Source organism: Dipteris shenzhenensis, chromosome 7 (assembly GCF_047967505.1).
Source record: "Dipteris shenzhenensis isolate YYH24624 ecotype China chromosome 7, Dip_SZ_1.0, whole genome shotgun sequence".
NCBI lineage: Eukaryota > Viridiplantae > Streptophyta > Polypodiopsida > Gleicheniales > Dipteridaceae > Dipteris > Dipteris shenzhenensis.
The window spans coordinates 10,529,226-10,557,225 of NC_141602.1; the positions used below are offsets into that span (position 1 = coordinate 10,529,226).

Genomic DNA, 28,000 nt, shown 5'->3' on the forward strand with positions numbered 1-28,000 from the left:
CATTATCACTCTGCATGGAACCCCTACCTAAGAATGCTCTGCATAATACAAGTAGATCTGCATGAAACAACTTGCATGAAAAAAAACATCTCAACCTTAACATTATAGAATGTTGACAGGACATCCAATGTTGTGGTCACATAATGCCACAGTATCTTCCCCCCCCCCCCCCCCAAGTCACATGAAATCTAAGAGAACTATTGAAAAAAATTACACCCAATCTACACTTACTTAAAAAACAACCCAATTTGCCTCCTAGTCGCTTTAAAAGAGCAAGCAAAGACACTAATTAGTTTAACCACAAACACAATGCTAGATACCATTAGAGAAGAATCAAAATTGTATAGCGACGAAAAGGCATGAGCACACACACACACACACAACTTCCTTCATTGCTTGTGTGTATGAACTTCTTGTTATAACATCTGTAGAACTCATCCAATGGTTGACCCCCTTGACTCCTACCCTAACTTCATTGCTTACCTTTAGTAATGAGACTATTGGCTCATTGTAAAAATGCTCACTTATGACCCTCATACAATGGTATTGGTATTACAGCTTGACACTGAATTAAAACAATAATAACCCTGAAAAAATGCCCAAACTCATCCTCTCAAGCAGAATGAACAGAAACCTCAAGTCACCCCCAAGGTTTGCAAACCATGAGCTCCATCATGTATAGTAGGACCTCATGACATCCCCATCAATATTATCCGTGACATATGGCCGGTGTAAGGCATTGTTAGGACCAAGCTTGTTAGAACATCGTCCATCCTAATACCTTTGCAGGGCTTTGAGCTATGTTAGATAGGTATATGAATCAAGGCTACATTGATAGATTGCAAGGAGTGCTTGAGCTGCTTCCGATGTCAAGCGACCACTGGCAACACCATCCTCTCCTTCTTTTCGTAACTCTTCCAACATATCATCAGCAGCATGCTGCACCGTACGTAAGATGTCTTTCATAGTATCACCCCATTTCACATGCTCAACTGTATATCCTCCTTTTTTTCTGAGAAATTTATTTACAGATGAGGGCCTTGCTTTTATATACACCACATTGGTCCCACCAAACAAATTGTGCGCACTTCCCATGACCTCCTACAAACCCAAAGACTAAAATGTAAGCTTGATCTGCAAAATTTACACTCAAGCTACACATGTAAAAAGCTTAGGTTGAAGCAAGAAATTTACCTGATAAACCCCAGCCAGAAACAACCCCATGTAATATGACTCTCCAGGATCCAATTCATGCACAGGAAGGACGGTCTCAAACTCACCGCTGGCACCTATAAAGCGGTCTATTTTTCCATCACTATCACATGTCAAGTCAGCTAGTATTGCCTGTAAGTTTGGCCTTTCATTCAGACGTTGCAATGGCATAATAGGGAACACTTGCCCAATAGCCCATAAGTCAGGAACACTACGAAAAACAGAGAGATTAATGTGATAAACAGCAGCAAATGACTTCTTCAACTCCTTAAGCTCATCCGGAAGGTCACTGTCCTGGAAAGAGGCCAGCACACGATGACAAATTGCATCATACAGGGCATCCGCTTGTGCAAGCTGCTCAAGATTTAAACCACCAAGCTTGAAAAGCCTTGAAGCCTCCAATTTGAATTGCTTTGCATCATTATAAGCCTCCTGGAAACTTTGTTTGTCCAGTGTATTGTAAACATCATAGAAAGTCGACAAAAGATACCTTCCAGGATCTCGGTCTTGGTTAACAGTACCATTTCTAAAACTCGGCACGTCATTCTTTGGATCTTCAGAATGTCCATGGAATGAAGATTGTGATGCACCACTTTCGTCCAACAAGTCCAGATTTCTCAAAGATGAAATTTCAGAGCGTTGACTTATACTAAGAACGTCAAACACAAGAACAGATTGATGAGAAGCCAACGCCCGGCCACTCTCCGACACGATGATTGGCTGAGGAACCCTTTTCAAAATGCAAGCATCAACAAGGGCTGCAACCACGTCATTGGCATAATTCTGGAAGCAATTACAAACCACAATCAGTGTACAAACACAACGGTCCTTAAGTGTACAAACATATTTTCCTGTGCATAATATATGGACCTCCGTGAAGGGATATATATTTGTGTGTGTGTGATGTCACTCCATTACATCACTTTTTGCAAGTCAATAATCTTAAACTGAAGGATGTTTTGTTAGATCCTCCTCCAACTGATATGTAAATTTTATCTTGGTCGCCTCATGAGTTTTTCTCTGAGGCTTGCTTGTAAATTTTATCTTTGTACTTATTGGTGGGTTTTCACCTCGTTTTGAGGTTTCCCATAGAGAAATATAAGATTTCACTTAAAAAAAAGTATGTACATGTATATAGGTATGTACATATCTATTCACACACACAAACACACATGTACATGCACGTGAGAGTGTGTGTGTGTGTGTGTGTGTGTATAGAGATAGAGATAGAGATAGAGATAGAGAGAGAGAGAGAGTCTCCAATACACACGCGTGCACGCGTCCATATATGTAATAATCTCTCTCTCTCTCTCTCTCTCTCTCTCTCTCTCGGAAGGGAGGGAGGAAGGGGGGGGGGCCGCAAAGGAACAGAGCAAGCAGCAGCACAGCAGAAGAACAACAAAAGATTAAAAACTAGCAGTTTTACATGGATGTATAACATGTACCTGCATACTATAATTAGTAGATGCACATGACTGGCCCTTGGTACCATCATAATCAATACCAAGTCCACCCCCAACATCAATGTACCCCTGAAATAGATCATAAAAGAACTGCTTCTCAGAAAGTAAAGAAAAGGCACATAGTTATTTATGCAGCTCCCTTTCAAAACAGGAATAACTAGACGCAAAAAAAAAAGCTTACCATAGGAGCACCCATCAGAGCTAACTCACAGTAAATGTGACTCCCCTCCCGCATAGCTTCCTTGATTGTTGAAATGGATGGTATTTGGGAACCAATATGAAAGTGAAGAAGCTGGAGACAGTCCAACATTCCTTCCTGTAGTAGCACATTCAGAATGTGGCAAAATATGTCCAAGGTGACTCACAGAATCTTATAGGCAAGGAAACCCAATTTGAAACAGCATGCGAGAAACTGATGTTGCTCAGTAGATGGCAGGAACACATGTCAAGAAAGGGAAGAAATGTACTTGTCTTAATGTGTACACTACTCTGACAAGCTCATTTGCTGTAAGGCCAAATTTTCCATCATCACCTGAAGTTCCACCCCAATGACCACTGTGTCTAGTGCTTAATTTGGCTCTTACACCAATCACAGGCCTGACACCCAATGTTTGGCTGGCTTTAATCAGTAAGTATATCTCCTCCATCTGAAAAATGAAACAGCATACAGTAAGAGTAAGAGTAGGCTCTAAAAAAGAATTACAGCCTAGTAATTATCTTTAATCACAATGGTCTATTTCAGTAGCTAGCACCTGTTCAAGAACAACAATTGCATTGATATTAAGCTTCCTTGCCAAAAGTACACTTTCAACATACACCTGGTCCTGCACTACCAGAAGCATACAAAGAACAAGATATGATCACTGTCAGCTACTGAGGTTAAGACTTTAAGAGAATTAACAATCTACAGGTATCAAACCTCACTCCAAATACTTGTTGGAATGGCCAAAACACCTGAAAATGTTCTGTAAAACTAGAATATAGCAACTAAAACTTTCATAAGACGAGCGAAAGAAAAAGGAGAGAAAAAGACAAGGGAAGAAGGCGGTTTGTAAGCAATTTGTGAAAAATTGCATGCAGCTTTGTGTCCTCTACAAATTGGCCTACATGTATGACACCATCACTCTAGGATTTAGGATTGGTCTAAAACCCATCCATCCTAGGATCTATTAGTCTGCAGTCTTGTCTCTTGTATATTAGGATTTAGGTTAGATACCCCATTGTGATATATCATCACTAAGGTAGTCCGACTCTATACACTCTGCTGTATACAACAAATACTTATCATTCCATTATCCTTGGGATTATTGAAACCTCCAAAGAAGCACAAAAAGTACAATGTCAAGCCAAAAATCCAATAGATGTTCTTGAGGACAGTGACACACCTGAATAACAAAAAATACAATATCAAGCCAAAATTTTGATACATTTTCTTGAGGATGGTAACAAACCTATTATAAAGCCCAACTCCATCATTCAATTGGCAATTTGTCCTAAAACTATGGAGCCCAAACTAAGGCCATCACTAAAACGTATGCAAAAGGTTGGAAAAAGAAGCTTGTTCCTTGCATCTGTGGCACATCCTCTTCTGCTCGTTTGCGGCCGCGATTTGCTGAAGAATATCCATCTTCCAACACCTAGCAAGCTGAGCTATCTCGATTCTCTACCAACCCTTGCTCGTTCACTTCTCAAGGAGGGTGGAACGGTTATTCACTTGCTAACGAGCTAGTCTGAGTGTCTCAGTTGTCAAGTCCTTAACCTCATGAATCCTCACTAATAATATATTGGACGCCAATCTCGTATTTCTTGTAATGTGAAGATGATCAGGCCCATCCCTTGCCAATCTATGACATCCTCCAAGCCACAAACTCAATCAACTCTATTTGGGTCCACAACAAGCAACAATGTCAGAGATGAGCATAGTTTAAAGAATATTTAAGGCTCTATAGTGAATGGCCCAGGCAGCAGGATTCCTACAAATGTCGGACACTTTTAGGAGCATACTTTTGTTCACGGTCGACTTGTGTGGGTGTAGGGCTGGACCTTCCTGATTCTCCTCCTATGCTGGGGCAATGTCTCCTCAAAGACCACACCTCAACTGATGAGTATCTATCGCTTCACCGGTTGAAGAGGCAGTAAGACTTGGATTCTTCACTATAGCCGACAACAATACACCTACTCTTGGAATCCACCTTCGTCCTTTTGTCCTTATGCACATGTACGAAAGCATTAGAATCGAAAATCTATAAATGAGAGAGAGTCGATTTCTTACCATAGAACACTTCATATGGGACCTTGTCTTCAACGACCTTAGTCTTACCTTTTCTTCTCCCATGGTTGTGATGAATGGTATACTTCCTACACCCTTCATAGGGCATGTCCGATTGTCCCCCACTGTCACATTCGAATCGGCATGAACACCTTTTATTGATTTGAACCGCTCTTTTTTATTGGACATGTGTTTCGAAGTCCCGCTGTCCACATACCAGCCCTCATTGACTGCATGCGTAGAGTAGTGCTCAATGAGTACAAAGAGCTCACTTGTAGTGACATTAGCTGAATCTGTCTTTGGCTTCTCTTGTTCTTGACTCCCACTTCCGCTTTAAGTTTTCCTCCTTCTTTCGACACTCCTTCCCAAAGTGACCAAGCTTCTCACAGTAGAAGCACTTTAGCTTCTTCTTCTCTGCATGCTCTGCTTTGCCACCCTTGGAGTCCTTAGACTTACCCTTGCCCGGTTTGTCTTTTGCTAGAAGTGCTTTGTCGCCCTCCTTGTTGTACAGCTTTTTCCGAGTCTCCTCCTGCAGCAATAAGGGGCCAAGTTTTTAAAACGTGAGAGCCTTGTCCTTTGTCCTACTACGATAATCATGAGGAAACTCTTGAAGCTCCTTGGCAGTACGCCAAGTGTCATTAGTGCTAATTGACATGAGTCCACCTTCTTGTTGGGAGTTCATCCTCATGAGAGACTTAGTGACTAAGGTTTAGAGTAGGTCGTTGTACTTGAGCATTGATTGGTCGTTGTGATCAATCAAGAGCTTTGATTGGACCATCATCAAACTCACGTGTAGTCAATGCATAGTAAGACCACGTGGCTGGCAATGGCTTGCATGCAAGACGTGGAAGTTCCTAGTGGTGGTTTGCATGGCTCTTGGCAATGGACAAGGTTGCAATCAACTCTTCTAGCTCCTATATTTCTGCAAGAACACGACCTTTGAGGTCCCTTTACTGACCTGAGCAGGTTTGGGGGTGTGTGTGTGTGTGTGTGTGTGTCATGAGAGTCGGTGTAGAGATTTTAGATAAAGAGGTGATTGAAGAACTGTAGTTGTCACCATGTTCTTGTGAGCTGCAACAAGGTCAGTCGACCTGAGGAGACTATCATGGCAATTTTGATAGATTGAATTGTATTTGCAAAGTGTATTCTCTGATCGCGTATCAGATAGATTCACTAGAAGGATTACATGTGCAAAGTCTCTTGTCATTTCATGTGAAGCTGATTGTCATTTTATGCAATCCAATTGTCTTTTTACTTCATGAGAAGCAAGTTGTTTGTGTGAGAATTTCCCTACGTGGTATCAGAGCAAAGAACAAGTCTTGGGAGGTCCTATACATGTCGAAGTATTCAAGTTTGAAGGTAATTACTGCTCCGAAAAAATAAGGAAGCCAAGATCGAAGAGAATCTCGAAATCATCATTAGATATATTAGCTGAAGTCTGCTTTCGTGTTCGACTGAATCCTTTGCATCTCTAAGATGGATATGCTACATAGAGAGAAGTCTGGACATGGGATAGCTCTGATTACCTTCAGTGGTAAGATGAAGTTAGCTACCCGCTTATTGTTCATGCAAAAGGAGCTCTGGGGAGTTGTTGCTAGAACAGAGAAAAAGCCAAAAGGAAATGCTTCAGAAGCAGAGAAAAGTTTGTGGGAGACAAAATGAGAAGGCAGTTAGTATCAAAGGCAAAATTTTTTTTTTTACAGAGAATCAAAGGCGAATTTGAAGCAAAATCTTTTTTATTTGAAGATGCTGGAGGGAGAGAATTTGGGTATGTTCCTGAATAGGATGTAGAGATGTTTCTAGTGGCGGTTCGCATGGCTCTTGGCAATGGACGAGGTGGCAATCGACTCTTCTGGTTCCTATATTTCTGCAAGAACACGACCTCTAAGGTCCCTTATACCGACCTAAGTAGGTCCGGGTGTGTGTGTGTGTGTCATGAGAGTAGGTGTAGAGGTTTTAGATATAGAGGTGATTGAAGAACTATAGTTGTCGCCATGTTCTTGTGAGCTCCAACAAGGTCGGTCGACTTGAGGAGACTATCATGGCAATTTTGGTAGATTGATTGTATTTGCAAAGTGTCTTCTTTGATCGCGCATCAGATAGAATCACTAGAAGTTACATGTGCAAAGTCTCTTGTCATTTCCTGTGAAGCTGATCATCATTTTATGCAGTCCAATTGTCTTTTTACTTCATGAGAAGCAAGCTGTTTGTGTGAGAATTTCCTTCACTTCTGACCAATAGAAGCTAGTTTATCTCTTACCACCTTGACCTTTGTCAAGTGGTCATGGACTGTATCTCCCTCATCCATGCTCATGTTGTAGAGCTGATCCTGGAGACTGGGAATATGAGACATGTTGTCGGTCTCATATAAATCCTTCAGAACAGTCCATGCCTCCACTGACGTATCTACCCCCTGAGGAGAGGAATAATAGCGTCCACCGTCGTCCCTATGATCAAGTCAAGGGCTTGGCATCTTTATCCCATGCCTGAAGTTCATCTGCATCTGTGGGCACCAAGATCCTCCCCTTGTTGTCTAGTACATCCTCCGGCTTTGCAGATCTTGCACAGCTTTCAAGCCATCAAGCGACTCCGGATCTTCACCTTCCAGATAGGATAGTTCGTCACATCTAGCTTCCCAGACTCTATAAAGTTAGGGATAAATGAAAAAGGAATATGAGTGGAGGAGGAGGAAGGAAGAACAGTGGCAAAAGAGGCTCCTGAAATCGACATTGCTTGCTGCAAATACACACAGCAAATCTCCAAACACCCTTGCTGTAGAAAGAATAGAACTCAGTGCAAACCTGGCTCGAATCTGAGTCATTTTCGAGTAAAGCTCCTCCTTCCTACGATATGAGAGCCTAGAGCTGGAAAACTTGCTTGACACCATGTTGGAAGGAGAAAAGACTCTCTCTAACCTCACACCCTATGCAGAATAGGATCAGCTCAGTTTCACACTCAATGATGCAGCTCACTCGTGAATATCTCACTCATACAATAGAGCATAGACAGCCTACACAAGAGAGAGAAAGGAAGAGAATCTTAGTCTTCCACTAAGCAGTGGGCAAAATAAGTTTTGTGATGAGCACAAAACAACCAGCAAAGGGCTGGACACTAACTGAGAACTCTTGTAGGCAAACTCCTTGCTCCGTGCTACCTGTTTGGCTTCAGTAGCTGATCAAGAAATGAGGAGGGAAGGGGGGGTTTTATAAGAAGCTGGCAGCCCGTAGAGATGGCCGACCCCCTGGTCAGTTTACCACAGCTGGATCGACGCACCTAGTCAATAATAGCCGACCCCCCTGGGCAGCCTAATAGGGCTGCCAAGAGGCGTTGTATTGAAACCGGCCTTCAGTTAACTAAAGGGCAGTAAACCGTAACTATCTTAGCATTCACACCTTCAACAACCACATTGCATCATTCCCAATCACTTCCATTAATTAGCTGCCACTGAAAAACACTGAGAAATAAACTGAAAAATAACTGAATGCAGGCTAGAATGCCCCTCTCAATGAAACATCACACGTGACACCCATTGGCTCCAAATGCCGTGGCGCCCCTTTCGGTATTTATTTAATTCTTCTGGGAATGGAAATTGGTTTACAACAAGGGCGCACCCTTATACTGTTTTGCTTGCATTTTTCCACTACCACAGCCAACACTTGACCTCTGCCTGCATTTAGTTCCAATGCACCACTAGTACCCCAATGCCAGGGTCAAGGCATCAAAGCAAATCTCCATAAATGCTCAAATAGCCTCAAGGCATCAAACTGCAACCAATATGTTCCTCAAGCACCAACCAGGCATACACTCTATGACTGGGTATCTACTTACAGCCTGTAATGCCCAGAAAGAACTCCAAACAAAAAAATGCAAAGCAACAAGCTTCCAAGATAGCAAAAGCAAACCAAAAGAAGTCAGAATATCCATACCCACTGTCCATGGAAGAGGGGCAAGCTCTTTCTTGCACCTATCCTTTGTCTAGGCCCCCAGGGGTGTAGAAATGACTTCCAATCAAGGGGAAAAAATAGAGAAAGTGAGGATACTGATTCTGAGAGCTGAAAAGAGAAGGAAGAGCAAGGCTCACAGGTGTAGAAGCCAGAAACAGGAGAGAGGCTCAAATGTCTGCAACAAGATCTCTGGAGGTGTAGAACAACGCGTACAACTTCAGAATGAGTCGTTCAATCAAGAAAACATGATGCACCAACCGGAAATCAGGTCTGGGCTGCGTGCCAGCAGTTTTGGAGCAGGAGAGCTGCCTTGGGATGCGTGCCACCAGCAAAAACGGGCTGAAATGCAGCAAAAGCAGGTCAAATTGCAGCAGATATGCTGCCTAGGGATGCGTGCTAGCCTTGGGCAGCTGTTCCAGCTTTGAAATCTCAGCAGAAATCAGCAAAAACAGCTTCCAATCACCTTGGGAAGTGGGCAGCAGCAAAAACCAAGGTCCTTGCACCTTGAGAAAGATGAAAATCAGCGGTACAACAATGAAGTTACGTTGAAAAACGTGTAGGAGGGTGAAGGGGGGGAAGAAGCTTGCATGAGGGATTGCCACATGGCCCCTCATTAATGCTCTAACCCTCCAAACCAATGAAACAGTTGGTTTTCCCCCACATTAAACTCCTAACCCCTCCTAACCAATGAAACATTGGCTTTCCTTGGGCCCAACATTTAGATCCCTCAACCCCTAGCATTTGGGCCTAGTAGGTGCATCGAAAATTGGACTAGGGACTTCTAGGAAGTGGGTGCTTCCTCTAGGTCAGTCCCCTTAGCCAAAGTAACCACAAAAGTAGCCACGGGGTTAGCCACACATGACATTCACGTCCCCGTGACATACCCCCCTCTTAAGACAGCAAACAAACCCGTTTGCCACTACAATATACAGTAAATAAACAACAATGAAAGAGGCATAAATAGCCCATACATGAACTGTGCTATACAACCAGCAATGATGATACGGTCTAGGAGAGCTCGCAATGCCATGCATACATCAATGCATCACCTGTGTGGAGTGACTAGTACACTCATCATAGAGGCTCCACGGCAAAAATACTGTCAGCAACGAGTACCACGGGTGAGACCTGTGGTGTTACCAAGCAACCTCTAGATATCCTACAGTGTTACCAAGCAACCTCTAGATATCCTCTCAATTGTCTGTATCATGAGGGAGCGGGGTGCTACCTCCCTCTAGAGCATCAGGCAATGCTCCACACCTCTGCTCTGCTAAGCCTGAACGAGCCTGTACTGCAATAGGCTCAATTCCAGATGGAGCTGCAATACCCTAGGTGAATCTGTCAATTCACCTTCCTCCATCTACTTGGCATCCAGTGCTGAGTAGTTCTGAAACTTAACCAAATACTTTCTGGAAACTCTAACCTTTGACTTTTCTTTTACAGTGTGCCAGAATCTGTTCCACAAACAAAATCTCATCCAGTTTCTCCACTTCATGCTGTTTCTCATCAAGCATATCTTTTGGCACATCTCCTGGAAAGACTTCAACAAACTCACATGAAAGGCATTGTGAATTGTCGAATGGCGTGGTAGCTTCAGCCTATAAGATATATCATTTATCTTTTGCAAGACTTGGAAAGATCCATAGTACCGCATTTTCAGTTTGGTGTACACCTTATCCTTGCCTTGCATCTGCCTAAGTCTTGCTTTCTGAAAACGCAGCAACACCCAATCATCATCTTTAACACTAGTTTGGTAGCATAACAAGACATAAAAGTGTCCTTTTGAGGTTCTGGCAAAAAAATCACAACTTGTTGTAGATGTGTCTTTTGGTGATTTCCTTTCTTGAGCTTAAGGTAGACTCATAGTACTATTATCTAAAAATATAAGGAGCACAAAAAACTATTACATGTAATTATAAAATACTCACAAATATATGGTAACACGGTCTTTCACCAAAACAATACTTAACTTTGAAACTTTAGCTAGTATGCCTAAAAAGAAAATTGATTTCAAGGAGCTAGCATTTTTTACAAAGTGTTTATAATTATATCAATCACCTAAGAGTGACAAAACTTTGTTTAAAAATCATTTTGGCAAGATTAATTTATCAATTAACAAGAGTGGTTAGCCTAGTAGGTTGCATTATAAGTCGCATTTCATAAATAAACATCTTTATATACTACACATAATAGCCATAAAGTGTCATATCTTAACTATAACAATATTATATCATAAGGGAAAGTCACCACATCACAATAAATATATACCTAGATGAATCCAGGAACATTCCCAAACTCATCCTCTAAAAACACAACATAGTGCAGTTTCAATCTCATGATAGTCACTCACAAGGTTGAAAACCATAAACTCCATCATGCATAGCAGGGACTAGCTACTATGACATCCCCACTGACATCATCAGCGCCCAACAGTGGGTGTAGACCATAGTATAAAAATATGCTCTCACACATACAAATCCACACACCCACACATACTTGAGCATCCATTTATACAAAGTCTTCGTACTGAGTTTCTGTCGGCACTCCAAAGGTGAAGGGCAGACTCAGCCATGATGAAGGCTAGCACTAAAGGAGAAGGCTAATCAAAAGGTAGTCCAAAATCTCTTCATTCAAGCTACAACTGCTTGTGAAGTCTAAAACATTTTCATTTTAGTCTCTCCCCAACGAGCATCTAAATCTAAATCTAGCTGATAGGGCAACGCACCATTTAAGATAGAAAGAATTATCACAATACCAGCAGGCCGCAACTTGGACGAAAACTTCACAAGGTGAAATTTGCATGTCCGCTAATACATCACAATAAAGGCTAAAACTAAAAGAGATTGAGTACTCCTAATATCAACTTCCAAAACAAGTTTCACATTAAATCTCACTTTTTTAGTTTTGAATTATCAAGTTATACGTGTTCTGCATATAACTTTTTTTAATTGGTATCACTCATTCATGATTAGAGGCACTCTATAAGTATAATTTTAAACGTATGAAGGTTCTTAAGATATCCTTTACCCCTTATATCTTGAATTTAGCATAAATTACAACACAAGGAACAACCAATATACGATCTGAATGTGGTGTTCTACATGACATTAGGTCCCCTAAAAACTCACGCTACTCCATAATATCCTATTGAAGACAATACTAAGTATGGTTGAGTTTAAAACTTGTTAGACATGTCAAAGAATTTCTAAAAGATCAATTTTTCCTTTGCCATCTACATTCACTAAAATTACATTTAAGGCCATAGATCATAATGAGTATGATTATCTAGCTCCAAGGAAATATAAACATATGTGTTATAGTTATCCTTAGACTCTAGGACTTACAAACTCTAAGAAAACTCATTCTAAATAAAAAGTATGGCCATTTTATCTAAAACTTGAGAAAACAGCATATAATCTATTATGGAAAATAATCAAAACCCCAAAATACCATATCGATTCTTTTGAATAATTCTAGGAAGTTGCTAAATTGACAGGACATAAAAGTGTCCTAGGACATTTTTATGTCCTTCTACCAAACTAGTATTGAAGACCAATTCACGTTGGTGTTTATTTACTACTCTTTTATGCTTCTCTTGACTTTTCTGGAGGGCTGTTTTTACCTTTTGATAGGCTGCAACTTTTCCATAAATCTGTTTGCTTCGAAGATCTTCTCTTTGGTGTGCAAGATGAGAGGTACCTTTCTTGTGGCATTTCTATCAATTGGGACATAATGGAGACTCTGGTTTTGGTGCAGTAGTCCCGAATTTTCTTTGGCAGCCCACAACAATACTTCGACAGCTCCACACACCTGTAAGAACTGGCGGGCAGCAAGGCTTCCCGAAACTTTTTATTGTACTCTTCGAGGTTCTTATAGTTTGCGGCATCCAGCTTATGCCATGTTGCCATTATATCCACTTTAAAAGTGGTGGTGAGCCAAGCAGATGAGAAAACTTGCTCGAACTCAACCCAAGTGTTAGGGGCTTTAGCCTGCAAGAGCAAATTGGTCCACCATTGAAGTGCATTGCCCTTGAGGAATGCGGTTGCCTTCCTAACCTTTGATGACTCTATGAAGTTCCCACCGACATAGGCAGCATCAAATTGTTGCACAAAAGTCAATGCTTTCAGCCTGTCCTGAGTCCCATTGAATGTCTCAAATTTCACAGCAGCCCGACCCTCTTTGTAGTCTTTCAATTTGCCCCTGGGTGCAATGTTGTCATACACAAGTGGCTACAAATAAGGAGGTGGCATCATCTAGCCCAAACTCTGTGCATTACTGCCAACTCCCATAGCTAGATTGACCATTCCAAGTCCTATTCCCTGCATCTATGGCATATTCATGGAACCACTCATCATTCCCGGCATCCCCATTTGCATTCCGGGCTGCATCCCTATGTTTGCATACATCATGTTGGCATTTGCAGCCAGCATACCCCCCATCATTTGTTGCTGGAAATTTTGCATTCCTGGCTGAAAACTGCCCAAGTATGTACCAGGCATACTGAGCCCTTCTGTGGGCTGTCCCACCATTGCTTGAAAGACTGAGCCTCTTCCCAAATGCATCATGGGCTGAGGGAGGACTTGCTGTCCTTGATTGACTGAATGAAAATTATTGGCAGTACCCGCTACAAGGGTGATTGTGGGCATCTTTGGTGGTTGTACCCTGAAAGATACATCTCTGTGAGTCTTCTTATGCTTAGGGGCATAGAAATGACTTCCAATCAAGGGGAAAAGAGAGAAAGTGAGGATACAGATTCTCAGTGCTGGAAAAAGGAAGAGCAAGGCTCACAGGTGTAGAAGCCAAAAACAAGAGAGAGAGAGGCTAAAATATCTGCAACAAGATCTCTGGAGGTGCAAAACAACCCGTACAGCTTCAGAATGGGTCGTTCAATCAAGAAAACACAATGTCCCAACTGGAAATCAGGTCTGGACTGCGTGCCAGCAGTTCTGGTGCAGGAGAGTTGCCTTTGGATGCATGCCAACAGCAAAAACGGGCTAAAATGCAGCAAAAACAGGTCGAATTGCAGCAGATATGCTATCTAGGTATGTGTACCATCCCTGGGCAGCTGTTCCAGCTTTGAAATATCAACAGAAAGCAGAAAAAACAGCTTCCAATCACCTTGGGAAGTGGGCAGCAGCAAAAACCAAGGTCCTTGCGCCTTGAGAAAGATGAAAATCAGCCATACAACAATGAAGTTACGTTGAAAAAAGTGTAGGAGGGTGAAGGGGGGGAAGAAGCTTGCATGGGGGATTGCCACATGGCCCCTCATTAATGCTCTAACCCTCCAAACCAATCAAACAGTTGGTTTGACCTCACATTAAAGTCCTAACCCCTCCTAACGAATGAAACTTTGACTTTCCTTGGGCCCAACATTTAGATCCCTCAACCCCTAGCATTTGGGCCTAGTAGGTGCACTTAAAATTGGACTAGGACTTCTAGGAAGTGGGTGCTTCCTCTAGGCCATTCCCCTTGGCCAAAGTAACCACGGAGGTAGCCACGGGGTTAGCTACACATGAAATTCACGTCCCCGTGACATACCTTGTTGCTACCAAACCCTTCTAGCCCGCCATGGAGCTGCTGATGCGCAGCCGATTGCTACTTGCTGTGGCCCATGATTGCCCCCACATGATCCCTCCCCCTCATAGTCATATGCCCCCCCCATGTGCTCCTCATGTGGAGGCTCACAGGTGGGGAACATTGACTTCCAACAAGCTACAGATAAGCATAGGAGGGAGCTGAACCTCCAAGAATGAGATTGGGTACCCCTCCAGTTCGAGAAAACTTGACTTAGAAAGATGAAAGGAGAAGAAAAGGTATATACCCAAAGTTGTCCCCTAGATACTATGTGGTAAGTGAGCCCATAAATGAAGTTGCATATCGACTAGAGCTACCAAAGACGTGGAAGATTCAGGATGCTTTTCACATGAATCTTTTAAAAAAGTACCAAGGACAAAATATCAATTTAGAAGTGGAAGAAATGGAGGAGATTCTCTAACCAGAATAGATTGTCACACAGAGAAGAAGAGACCCATAGGCAAGGTTACCCCCAAGTACCTTGTCAAGTTCAAGAACTATTCGGTAACTCGATGCCAATTGGGGAAATGAGGAGTTCTTTTCAGAGATTCCTCAAGTTTTACAATTGTATTAAGAATATTTCTCTTAAGAGCAATTGATTATAAGTTGAGGAGATGTCACCAATTGGAGTTTCTCCCAAGAAATAAAGAGGAATCTTTATTAGATTAACTTTAGTCAAAGAAAGTTGGCTTTGGTTTACTAGAATAAGTTTTATTTACTTTGCTTTGCATTGGTAAAAAAGAAATGTGGGGACGCCCACAAGGGAGTGGGATTAGTCCAAGAACTAGAGAGCATGCATTTGGCTAACCTCTAATGGGTTGAAGTGTTGGAAATTGTTTGTGCAAGGTGCAAGACTTTGGAGAGTGCTGAATTCCCCCACTTTTTAAGGGGAAAAGCGCCTGGTTTTGGGGATAGCCCAAGATTTTTTTGGGGGAAACGCCTATTTTAGGCAAGAGAAGCAGGCCCAGCCTTTAGAAAGTACCTGCTTTCTAGCTGGCTGGCCTAGTCTATAAAATAAGGGCCTCTAGGCTCCCATTTGTATTGAGAATTGTACTCAGTCTCATCCTCCCTCTACGAGCCAGCTGTACAAAGTTGTTCTATTGCAATAAAGTCCTTCAGGGGTACCAGGTCCAACCCTTATTTCTGGCCCTAGTGCTGTGTTTTTCTCTCGTTTTCCATGCTCTTCCACCCCTTCATTGCAATTTCAGTTCCTGCCCTTCCTTGAAGTTTCCTAAGCTGTCTAATCCCCAAACATGGCAGATATTGAAGGGTGATATGCTCCTTGGTACTGCGAATTGTTCCTGGTTGCTGCGATTTGGTTTTCAGCCACCTGTTCTTGAGTATTTGAGGTGCAAATTGAGGGCTGTGGTTTGCTTATGGGAAGTTGTGATCAACGTTCAGTTAAGGTTTCAATAGGTTTGGCACATGCTTAGATTCTCCAACATTCACTGATCCTAAGAACATAAGGTATCTTGCTACTATGCAAGAATTTATCGTTGCACCTGCTCATGCGATCCATACTAATTAACTAGCTAGTGTTGGACATTTATGTTGGGATATCTCAAGGTGTATGCCTCAGGCACACCTTATGTTTCTATGTGTGAGTGCTAGAGGCACAGTTAGGTGCCCACAAGCACAGTTAGGTGGTGGAAAAGCCACATAGGATGATTGAGTGAATCTAGGAGCAGATTGAGGAGATGATTGAGGAGCTTTGAGGTCATCAGTGATGTCAGTGACCTTGTATGAGGTGCCTACTTAAGGACCTCTTTCTTCTTCATTCTATAAGCAAGTATTCTGATTTTGTGTCCACTCTTCTCTTTCCTTTCAGTATTCCAACATGGTATCAGAGCCCTTTGATCCCCCTTGAGCCCATTTCTGCCACATCATCATCTTCTTCTTCATCTTCTTCTTCCCCATCTTCCTCCTTCTTCCCAAAATCTTAGAGAGCTTGGTTCTCCGCCTACAAACGACCATTGCCCAAACCCTCTGAGCTGGAAACTCCTCTAGTATGGGCGAACTTCCACCTGCAAGCAATTGAAGAAAAAACGTCTGTGGTGGCTGCCATTCTCCAAACAGCGAATTTCTTCTGTTGCTCAATACTCCCTGCATACTCCGCCATTGCCTGAGCCCTCTTAGGAGTAGATGGGCGACCTCAAGACGAAGATTTTGAGCCATTTTTCAGGTCATTTGGTTTAGTAACGAGGGAGAAATCGTCAAAACTCAGTTTCAGCCTGTAGCAACTCTTCCGGGCAAAAGTGCGCACCATTTCATCCAACCTCTGTGCTGGACCCTCTTTGGTATATGAGCTTTCTTTTGCTTCAGAAAGCCCTCTTTTCTTTGCTTTGAAGAGTGAGCTACAAGCCCTCCAAGTTCAGCTTTTCAGTTTTGGACAAGTTTTTGAAGATGATGCTACATAAAATGCTACTCTAGCATTTCTGTTTTTTTTGAAGCTTTCAATAACTTTAGTACAAGTGTGGCTTCAGTTTTGTTTTGAATTACTAGACCTGGTTTTGATTGGAAAGTATTTATTTCACCCACTTCTATGAAGCATGTAAGAAGAAGCATCATTGTTTGAAATTTGGTCACAAGACTTTGCTACATTAAATGCTTATATTTTGAAGCATTTCAGTTGTTATTCTAAGCCCTGTAAGAGAGAAGACACTACCCAATACCTGGGTTAGAGCCTCTCATGGCTTGCTTATGCAAAATATGTGAAAAGCCAAAACATAAAGCAATGTCTTGTTATGCTACAAAGGATGAAAATGCCAACCTGACTTCCTTGTTGAAGATTGCCAAAACAATGGTTGCCAAAAAGGAAGCAACTACAGAGATCTACCCTCTCATGGCACTTTTTTTTGACTCCAAGTACAAGAAAAAGATGAAGGTCAGATACCTGAGATATGCTTCTCTACACAACTATGGAGATGACAAGATAATTGTTCTCTTGAAGGATATGACTTTCAGATCCACTTGTTCTATCATAGTACCATCTTATAAGGCACTAGACACTGCCCATGTGGTAAGACCTTGCCTTGACATGGATATTTTGCCTCCACAAGATGAGGCATCCCATGAAGATTATGCATTTTAAAACATCTCTATGTATGCTCCAGGTCTCTCTTTTTATGTCAAGGTACTCAGCCTGGATAGTCCTCCAAAATGAATGAAATAAACTATTGTGTTTTGTGTGTTTTGTAAACACCTCTGGTCACCTTATGATGTAGGCCATGTGTATGTTTTGTTCCATGGTACCTCCTGCAGACATTGTGTGCATGTACATGCAGGGGAGATAACCATTGGAAGGTCTGTTTGTATCCCTTTCTGTTTACCTTACACCCAAGGGAACCCTTGCTAGCATGAGAACCTAGCCATAGATTTATCCTTGACCACCATGAGATGGCATGAGAAACTATGAGACTAGATGTATCCTTGACATAGCCTGAGGCATCTCCTTGAGGGGGGGTTTGTTGGGATATCTCAAGGTGTATGCCTCAGGCACACCTTATGTTTCTATGTGTGAGTGCTAGAGGCACAGTTAGGTGCCCACAAGCACAGTTAGGTGGTGGAAAAGCCACATAGGATGATTGAGTGAATCTAGGAGCAGATTGAGGAGCTTTGAGGTCATCAGTGATGTCAGTGACCTTGTATGAGGTGCCTACTTAAGGACCTCTTTCTTCTTCATTCTATAAGCAAGTATTCTGATTTTGTGTCCACTCTTCTCTTTCCTTTCAGTATTCCAACAATTTATGATTTCAAAAACCTGAAACAACCCATGAGTTTTAATTCTCCATGTAGACCATTGGCAATGACAGTAAGGTCCTTCAAATTCGTGTCATAGTGCTCTTAAGATTAGATGAAAGTACGCTGTGGAGTGGAAATGACCATCCTCCAATCCATGCCTCAAAAGTTTAAACTCAACATTTGTGACTTCTCAATTGAATACTCTTCAAAGTGTACTGAATGCTATGAGCATCTGAATCGCTTACCTATGTTTAAGTGCTAGTTGTGCCTGTCAGACTTCCTCTTCTTAGATCACATCCATAGTGCTACTACTAACCTTCTGCAACTATCTATCATACATATTAGTAACTTCGACTCAATCTACCTATGCATAACTCATCTGCCACAAAATCACTGGGCTCACAATGTGAGCATCACTAAAATGCTCACAAAAGGGAGGAAAAGGAGTCTGTCCACTGAGTCTATCGCAGATAATAGATTCATGCAACATTATCAACAACTTAAATTAAAAAACGTAAAGAACAAGCAAAAGAACAAAAAAGAGAGTTTTTTTTTTTTTTTGTGAGCGTAAATGAGAAAACTCAAATAGAAGCAAAAGAGCTTAATCAGCAAAGACACTCGACTCATGAGATTCATGAATCAAAGCTTCTCCGACAATCTTACAAGCTGAAAGGGACCAAGGTATGGATAGCCAAGGAACTCAAACAAGCTCAGTTGAAGAATAAGGCAACGGAACAAGCCAAGGTCAAGGCTGCTACGAAGGATGGAAAATGGTCAGTATACCGTGACAGCTTAGAACCATCAAAGAATTTAAATCCAAGCCAAAAGACTCTCAGTCTTAAAACTAGTGTATGGTGACATTATCGTCTATTTGACAAACAGTTGACTTTTTACTTGGCTAGCCCTAAATTACTAAAACACAAGAACATCCCCTTTTCTGGTATTACAATAGGAAAGGAACACCAAGTTGTCATAACCTCATCAAAACAGTACAATACTCTACTTATTACTTTAATAGTATTGTGTCACGTGTGCCGCAGCCTGCAGCTTAAAACGGGGCTCAATCATCTGCAGCAGCACATCTGGTAAGACAAGGGCTCGGTCTAGCCGGGTACTTCGTGAATCTCATTTTCCCAACTTATTGTTCAAAATTCAGTTTGTTTCAACTGGGATTTCAAATTTTACAAATAAATTGCAACACAATGATGGAGAGACCAACAATTAAACAATGCCTCTTTTAGACCAAAACAAGGCAGAAATAAATGAGCAATATGCCACTTCAGAAAAGGGAGGAACAAGACGTATTCCATGCAGTAACAAGACATGACAGTTCAAAACATTGGGGAACAAGACACATTTCATGCAACAAGATACATTCCAATGATTCCATGCAGCAAGTATGTTATACTCACAAGTCAAACCCTTGCCATCAACTAAACAGAAGAGACAGCTGATGATGGAAACAAAGTCTCAAAAGTATGCCTTGTATCCATTGCAAATCAGCAATGCGTCTCTACTCTGGATTAATTTTGCAATTGCAATCAACAGCTCAGGCTTGGATCCAACTTCTAGTCCGAAACCAAACTGTTGGCCAAATCTCACAATGTCCTCCAGTAGGAAGCGGTCATGGTTGCATTTGATAGGAAATACACCTTGAAAGCACTTCTGAAATAAGAAAATAAACAGAAAAAAAAAGCATCAATAATGAGGACATGAAGAATATAATTGACTGACAAAAATTCAAAAGACTGAACACCAATGTATAGCATTCAAGTTCATTGCTACTTGCACAACAAATCTTCCTGCTCAAGTTTCATAAATCATGGGTGCTAATTCAAGTTTATTTAAGACAAAGCACATGTTTTTTAAAGTTCATACACATTCTAATACTGAAGCTGAGTTTGCAACTTGCACAGCAAATCTTCCTGCTTAAGTGGTTTATTTAAAAAGACAAAGCACATGTTTTTAAAGTTCATGCACATTCTAACATTGAAGCTGAGTATGTACATATTAGAAGAAAGTTCAAAAATATAAATACTCTGGAAAACATCCCAAATGCCATGTTTCCAATGTCTGGCAACACCTCCCCTCCAAAAGCCGATTTACATGCCTGTAGCATGCTTGCAAGCCATTGCCTTAATCTCACCTGCTGACTAAGTCTGCCAGCGGAATACAACTGACGAATGAGGGATACTCCTTGCAGATTGAGCCCAAGAAAAGAGGTGCACTACAGCTGGAGGTTTCAAGGCTTGTGATCCGTCTCGGTATGCCCATACCTTTCAAAGTCATTTGTAATAGAGGCAGATTGAAGCAGTAAAGGTATAGGATCTGTTCTCATAGCTTATGAGAGCAAGTAATTGAGTAATTGACAAAGAGTATACTTTCCCAACTCATGACAGGGAGATGCTTGCTATCATACATGCCATCAAGGAAAGGCCCCGTTATTTTGTATGTTATTCATTTTAAGGTAAGGTGCTGCTATTTGTATGGTATTCATTTCAAGGTAAGACAAGACAATATATCATTAAGGTGTTTCTTATCCCAAAACACCCTTACTCCCAGGCAAAGAAGGTGGCTGGACTTTGATATTGAAGATAAATTTGTGTCCAAAAACGGCCTATATCTTGTAGTGCTTCAACTCTAAAAATCAAGCATGAAAATGAGCACATGGACTTAGCAATGCAAGGAGAAACATGCTTCAACACTCACAAAACGAAATGGGGAAAGGAAAAAACCTACATTGTTTAAATAGATACACCTTCTTGAAAAATGTCATTTCACGCGAGTAGAGAGGGAGAAAGGTGGAGAGGGAGCTGAAGTGCTAGGAGAGGGGCTGGATAAGGGTGAGGAGTGTGGGAAAGAGGTTGGAGGAAGGTGAGGTCGCCGAAGGTGAGGAAGGAGAGGTTTTTGCTTTCTCCACAATAAAATTGTGAGGGGTGACGACGCAGGTTTCGGGTTTTAGCTCCCAAAGTCGATATATACCGACACTATTCAGTCAGCATACACCGACTCTGTGTATCCCTTATAGGTCGATATATACTGACAGAACAAGGCATAAAGTCGGTATATACCAACGGTACAGGGCATAAAAGCCAACAATAGGCTATTTTTTGGATCTTAAGTAGATTTCCTTGCATTTTGAGTTGTGATTTTGAAGGTGTGCAGATGGAAGGGACGAGTGGAAGCTCGTCAGATGATGCGCCAACGCTCAGGAGCGCAGAGTGGTTTATGAGAGATTGTATTGTCATTGCACTCATTGCAAGCGAGAAGTACGACATCAACGCCGTATTGTCATGCGCCACTTGCAAATGTATGAGGAGGAGCCCGCACCAGTACCGACCATTGGTGGTGCACGTGGTGATGGATCATCGGTAAGTCAATGCTATTTGAGTTCAAGATTAATATTGCACGTGTACACTATACACGAAACCTTGAAACAGGATCTTGTATTTATACGAAAACTTGAGACAGGATGAGGAGGGTGGTGAGGGGGCGCGTATACCTTCCTTTGAGCAAGAGGGTAGTCTCTCGGATGAGCCGCATGAAGGGAAACAATTGGTTTGAAGCGCTGATACACAATGGTCATGGGTAAGTGGTTATTTTCGGCAGGAGTTCTGTTATAATTCTGCAAGGCACACTTCCATCGGGATGTCTCCATTTGAAGCTTTATATGGATATCAGGTTAAGCTACCTCCTAAAGATCACCTTTCCTTAATCAACATGCAAAGGATGAGAGAGTATGCAAATCCGAAGAGAAAGGCATGTGGAGTCATTGAAAGGTAATACCAACACCAAGCTGGCTCACAGATTCCACAATGTATTTCATGTATCCTTGCTTAGAAAACATGTGGGAGATGTTGTAGTTGCTACAATATTACCCCCCATGGATGAATCAGCGCAGATAGAGTATATACCAGAAGAGATTTCGAGATACAGAGATAAACTCCTGAGAAACAAAGCCCTGGTGCAATACTACATTGAATGGAGGGGGTTTCCCAAAGAGGGCTCATCGTGGCAGCCTAAGAGTATTGTGCAGGAGGTTCCTCGTCTGTTGAGATGAGTGGGATCTCTCAGCAACCACATTTATACATCCTCTTTCCTGCTGAATTGTATTATTTTTGTCCATTTTGAGGACACAATTCTTATAAGTCGGAGGGGACTGTAACAGTAGTAAGTTTTAGATTAGATAGTCAGTGAAACAATGGGTCCTATTAGTTTATGAAAGGACTACAATAATTGTAGTCTCCTTAGTATTTTTTTCACTTACAATAGTTTTACGAGGGCATACCGTGTGGCACCCTGGTCCAAATAATCCAACATACAATTAGGCGCTGGCCCACTTCCCTAGGCCTATAAAAGGGGCTTCAGCTGTACTTGCAGGAACACTCCAGTTCAGTATACTTTTGTAATCCATAAATGTTTGGTACTGTCAAGCATTAGCCTTGAGTGGCTGCAAATGCAAGCACTGAATCTAGCCTTGGCTAGCCAGTAGCAAAGTTAACTAAAAATCAAAGTTTTTACAACTCAAATTTACGCACATCCTCTGAAAAGAAGGAGCTACTACTATCAGAGGTACGAAACAAAGGAACTTCTCTTAGTTTGAAGCAACTAGATTCAAAACTGTGGATTTCCGATGTGAGAAGAGACCATGGACCCCAAAAGATTCTTCTACTTGGATAGCAAAATTTGAGACTCCTTTTTCTATGGCTTTTAATAGGCATGAATCCTTAGAAGAAGAAAGTTGAAATTTTGTGTCTATTAAGAAAAGATCCCTTAGAAAGGCAGTAGGAAGGACAGAAGTTTCAGCAGTAACATGTCCTAAAGAACTATCAATGAGAGGTGCATCTTAATAGTACAACAACGAGGGCTACTAAGAATGGCTAGCTTTCCATGGATTTTAAGGTTTCTACCAATGTCTACTAATTCTACCCTCTTCTCCTAATCTGCCCGGATCCCCCTTCCTTACACCTTCCCACCAAAATGCAACAGCTCCACCCAATGTCAAGACGTAAGGATTGTCTAGTTGTCTAGCCAAGAAGGGCCATCCTCAGTGTCTGCATAGCCTCTGGGGCTTACAGGACATGACTTCGATAGCTCTATGGAGAGGATTACAAAACCTCATTTTGCAATGGAAGCCATAGTAAATCTCCATGATAATCACCAACAAATCCAATGTTCATTACATTTATGCTCAGCCTGTACAACGTACATTGCTTTGAGGACCACAATCATACTAAATAAGTTACTTTCAATCACAGCACAGTGAGGAGGAACTCTTGGCTGTAGAGACAAGCTGATAGTAGAGGGATGTAGCTAGCAGTGAGAGGAAATAATAAGTGAGTGACGTCTAGTACCACTGTCATTACATCCCCACATTCCTACTTTCTCCCCTTTGAAAAAACACAAACATAATATGCACTTTTAACCTCATTATCGTCAGCCCACACAAGGTTGAAAACCATGAACTCAATTGCACAAAGCAAAACTAGCTACTATGACATCCCAGCATGTCATCAGCACCCAATCATGGGTGTAGACCATAGAATAAACTTACGAGGGCACACACACACACAAGCATCCATTCATACAAAAGTCTTAATAATATTGGCACACCAAAGGTGAAGGGCAGATGACTAAGGCTAGCACTAAAGGAGATGGCTAATCAAGAAATAGTTCACATTCTCTTCATCCAAGCTACAACTGCCTATGAAGACAAGCGTTATATATATCTCAATCTTACAAATTATTTTTTTAAGCCTTGGATAAACCCAGTGCTTACTAAGACAAGCATTTCATTTTCTCTCTCAAGCAAAAACGCTTTAGAAGAGATAGCTAATAGGCACCTCCTACTTGAACCTAGCCTATCTCAAAACAATTGTGCTACAGTCGCAACCTCTGAAAAATGATGATGATCAACCAACAATGGGGTGTTTCATAGATATATCCAAAACATAAATTGCGGAGATGGAGCATAGCATATTGCAGGCATAAATGTCAAAGCTGCAATGGCTACTGGATTAGCATGCTTTTCATCTGTCATTGTTTCTTACAGCAAAAAATTTGCACGATTTAAACCCCCAATAAAAGTAACGCCAACAATTTCTTTCCAACCTTTGATTTCAGAAAATGAAGTCTGGATACCTAAACACGACAAGTAATGTCGAGTATGGAATTTCAAGGAGAACGTCACCTCATAACCATATTTCAGCCTTGCCAATTGAAAACAATCCTGCAATTGCCGAACTCGATGTTGGAGTATGTCCGGAAATCTTATTACCATCGGTAGTTTGACATTCCTCCTCTTCAAAGCTTCCACAAGTTCCACTAGATCAAGCTCATCTGAACCTAGAAGTAGATATTCATGTGTGAATGATTTCTTAAAAAATATAAGATATGAGGAAGAGAAAAAACAGAAATTACCTAGGCATGGAAGTGAAAACAAAATCACACCAAAATTTGAGACCATAGCTGCACACATGCTTGATAAGAAATAAACCAAAAGAGCCACACAACAATATGACAAATGCTGGAGACTATTCGTGTATCATTACCAAAATGTGAGACGACGAGCACACATACTTGATGGAAAGTAGACCAAGGGCAAAACTAAAAGTTTCACTCGAGACATAACTGACAGCGCATAAAGTCTTTCATGTAGCATTATCCTTGTCCATAAAAGTAAGAAATGCTTGGTATTTTTAATGCCACCGGGAGACGTCAGTCTATACGAGGGGTAGCGAACCACACATGCAACACACGCCAAGATTTCTGCCACCAACATAAAATTCTTGAGACGTACATGACGATATAACTTTGGTCAACGTGGGAATTTGCATTGATACACCCGGGCGGCACACCCAACCTTCTAGGAGAGACAAAGAGGAGGGAGAACATTTTAAGTAATGAGGGACCTCAAATACCTATGCAACAAGGCATTCAGTCTAACATACACAAGCATTTTTGCTACCGAGTCACACCTAAAATCCTACAATGAGAGAAAGATGCCCAAAAAGCTTCCTGGTCATGAAGAGGAGAAGCAGCTTTCTGCCAACTGCGAACCCAAAACGTTCCATGATCAATTCTGAAGACAGAAGGTAGCAACTTTTCAAGGTAAGGAGGAGACGATGAATCTAAGTAAAACACACGTGTCAATGTTTGAACATTCCTGTTTGCTTTTGAAAGAGGCAGCTCAGTTTCAGAACCATGTAGTCCTAACATTATGCATGTTGAAAGAACTCTATCTAGCTCCGCAAAATAGAAAACGCATGTGCCCAACAACGATAGAAAAATGTACCATCTGAAGAGCCCAGCGGGCGCACGCAGGCACGGCCCTCGGGATTAATGGCAAAATATGGTTGACCCCACTCATTGATCCGGAAGAGGTCAGAGCTGAGCGAGGAGTCCCAGGGCTTCGCACGTCGGAGAACCGAATTGCCGTCCAATCGATTGATCTCGAGGCGGTTGAAGATGGCAGCTGAAGACGATTGTGCAGGATGGGTGAAGAAGTTGTGGGAGAGAGCAACGAAGTGGCGGCCATAGCCGTAGCGAGGCAAAGGTCGGGCGAAGAAAAGCTGGGGAGGATAAGCGAAGTGCAAAGACGATGTCATTCTTCACCCATCCTCTTCAACAAGCCTTGTTCATCTCGGAGATATTCAAGTGAAATGTCTCCCAGATTAGCTAGTTAGTCTCTTTACACTAGGGCGGGTACGGCGGGTTCGGCCCGCCTCGATGCCACGGCAGAACCGCGTCCATTGACATGGCAGGTCGCTATTCGAGATGGAAGACATCCGAGGGAATGAGCCTTTGTCCGCCCCTCCCCCCCGAGCATCGATCTGTTGTTCAAGACATTTCTGCCACGTCTGAACGTCACACCACTGCTAACACCCTCCGAAATGAGCTCCTGTGAGGCAAGTGGCCCCGATTGAACTCGGCCTTATTTCCTTTTGTCTTTTCTAGAGTATTTGTCCTGCTTGCCAAAGGCAAGGCCTTAGTAATCGTTTGCGTTTTGGGGTCTTCTATGGGGAATGAGCAACGTCTTTAAAGATTTCCTTTAAACGTTTTCTATGGAAAATGTGTAATATGGTTGTATTTAACGATGCAACTCTCTGTTTTTTTGCCTTCGTCTTCTTCATGTGTTTCGTGGACTTTGCATTCAACTATTCATAACCTTTGGGAAGAGTGTGTGGCTTCGTGGAGACAAAGGGTCTAGATGTTGGAGATTAGAGATAGATTCTAAGGCACCCATACCCACAAGACCAATCCCAAAGAAGGAAATGAAGTTACCAGAGTGGCACTTGAAGACCTTGTTACATGTATTCTAGAGTGGAACTTGCAAGGGTCTATTGGATCCAGCTTCATGACCATTAACCTCTTGCCAAATCCACTTTAGAATTTTAGGGATACACTGGAGATGATCATTCTGTAGGAAGACTATGGGACAGATGATTACAGGAGACAAAGGAAGGACAGAGAGGGGGAGGGGGGGGGAAGAGAGTAGAGAAAAAGGTGGAGGATTTCAAGGGAAAGAATTAGAAAGTGGGAGTTGGACCAATCATAAAATTTAGGACTTTCATCAAAAGAAAACTCTGAGTTTTAGCTTCTCAGAGGAGAACCTCCACTTAGACCTACCTAGGGCAGGCCAAAAATACTAGTAGTCTCTCCAAAGGCATCGTTCCAATTTTTTTAAAGCTTGATTTGACATAGCCCGTCAAAAGAAAAAAGGGTCAACCTTGAACCAAGACTTTGCCCTTTTTCCCAAGCCTCTATCCAACCTTATCCAAATTGGGTTGTAATCAAAGAAAGGCAAGGACATTAATGATTTGCAATTACCAGAGAGGGATTCATCACATAGAACTTTGGATATATAAGATCTATCTTTTCTTACACTCCTATGTTTAGGTCTTATTTGGTGATTACTCCATCTAAATGAGATATCACTAGAAACATCACTCAATTCTACTGATTCCTTCAAACTCTCCCAAGCAAAAAGTTCAATGCCTCTTACTCCCTGTGATCTAATCCATCCTGTATTCAACTATATATTGAAATCTCCCATAATAATTGCAGAGCCTTCAAATAGAGATGAGTCCCATAGCGATATCATGTCCCTCACCGAGTTTGACGTCTAGATAGGAAACACTTCACAATAGCATTTTGCATGGAGGAACTCTACAACTATACCATTTATTCTAAATCTTGAATAGCTCTACTAGAAAGAGACTCCAAATTTCTTTGCTATGCAAAGAGAAGCCCCTCCTCTTCCCCATCATGATCACTTATGTACCAATTTCTCCTCTCATCTAACTATTGTAGCTGCCATTTGGGCTTTTACCTTTTGACCTTTAGCTCTTGTATTGCTTAGAAATCAAATTTAATGTCCATTTTCCTTAACCCCATCTTTAAGACAATAGGTTTCATATCATTGGTCAATCCCTACACACGTATGATGCTAAGAAAAGATAAATTATGCATAGATATTAAATATTTTTATTTCTCTTTTTTTGGAGGTGAACAAGACTTTGAGCAAGTGATATAATAGAGACTCTCGACAACCTCCTTATTTCTCTAGCCTCGAAAGCTATTACCTCTTTCGATCCCACCTTGCATTTTCTAATCCTTTGGCCAGTTGAAAGGCTTTTTTCTTTGTTTGGTTGACCCTCTTTTTTCTACCAGGATAAATGGAGGGCTCTCATTTTCCACATTAGTTGTGTCTGCCTTGAGAAGTTGCTCCTCAAAAGACTAAGTATTGGGAACCACTTCTTCCACGTCTTCTCATACCTCATAACCTCAAAGATGTA

At 41.7% G+C, this 28,000-nt stretch overlaps 1 protein-coding gene across 2 annotated transcripts; it reads right to left on the reverse strand.

Moving 5' to 3' along the window:
• Positions 1-546: 546 nt before the first annotated feature.
• Positions 547-25,958, reverse strand: LOC147899938 (uncharacterized). 2 transcript variants are annotated; one of them, XM_087377391.1, is made up of 9 exons: positions 25,498-25,958; positions 24,394-24,548; positions 19,686-19,868; positions 3,428-3,499; positions 3,143-3,322; positions 2,857-2,991; positions 2,658-2,744; positions 1,195-1,995; positions 547-1,101 (listed from the first exon to the last, which is right to left on the reverse strand). In XM_087377391.1, the coding sequence occupies exons 1-9, from the start codon at positions 25,808-25,810 to the stop codon at positions 799-801; spliced, it is 2,229 nt and encodes a 742-aa protein (XP_087233517.1). In that variant the 5' UTR covers positions 25,811-25,958; the 3' UTR covers positions 547-798. The 2 variants fall into 2 exon arrangements, with proteins under 2 accessions (XP_087233517.1, XP_087233518.1); XM_087377392.1 differs by lacking the exon at positions 25,498-25,958 and adding an exon at positions 24,624-24,680.
• Positions 25,959-28,000: the final 2,042 nt, after the last annotated feature.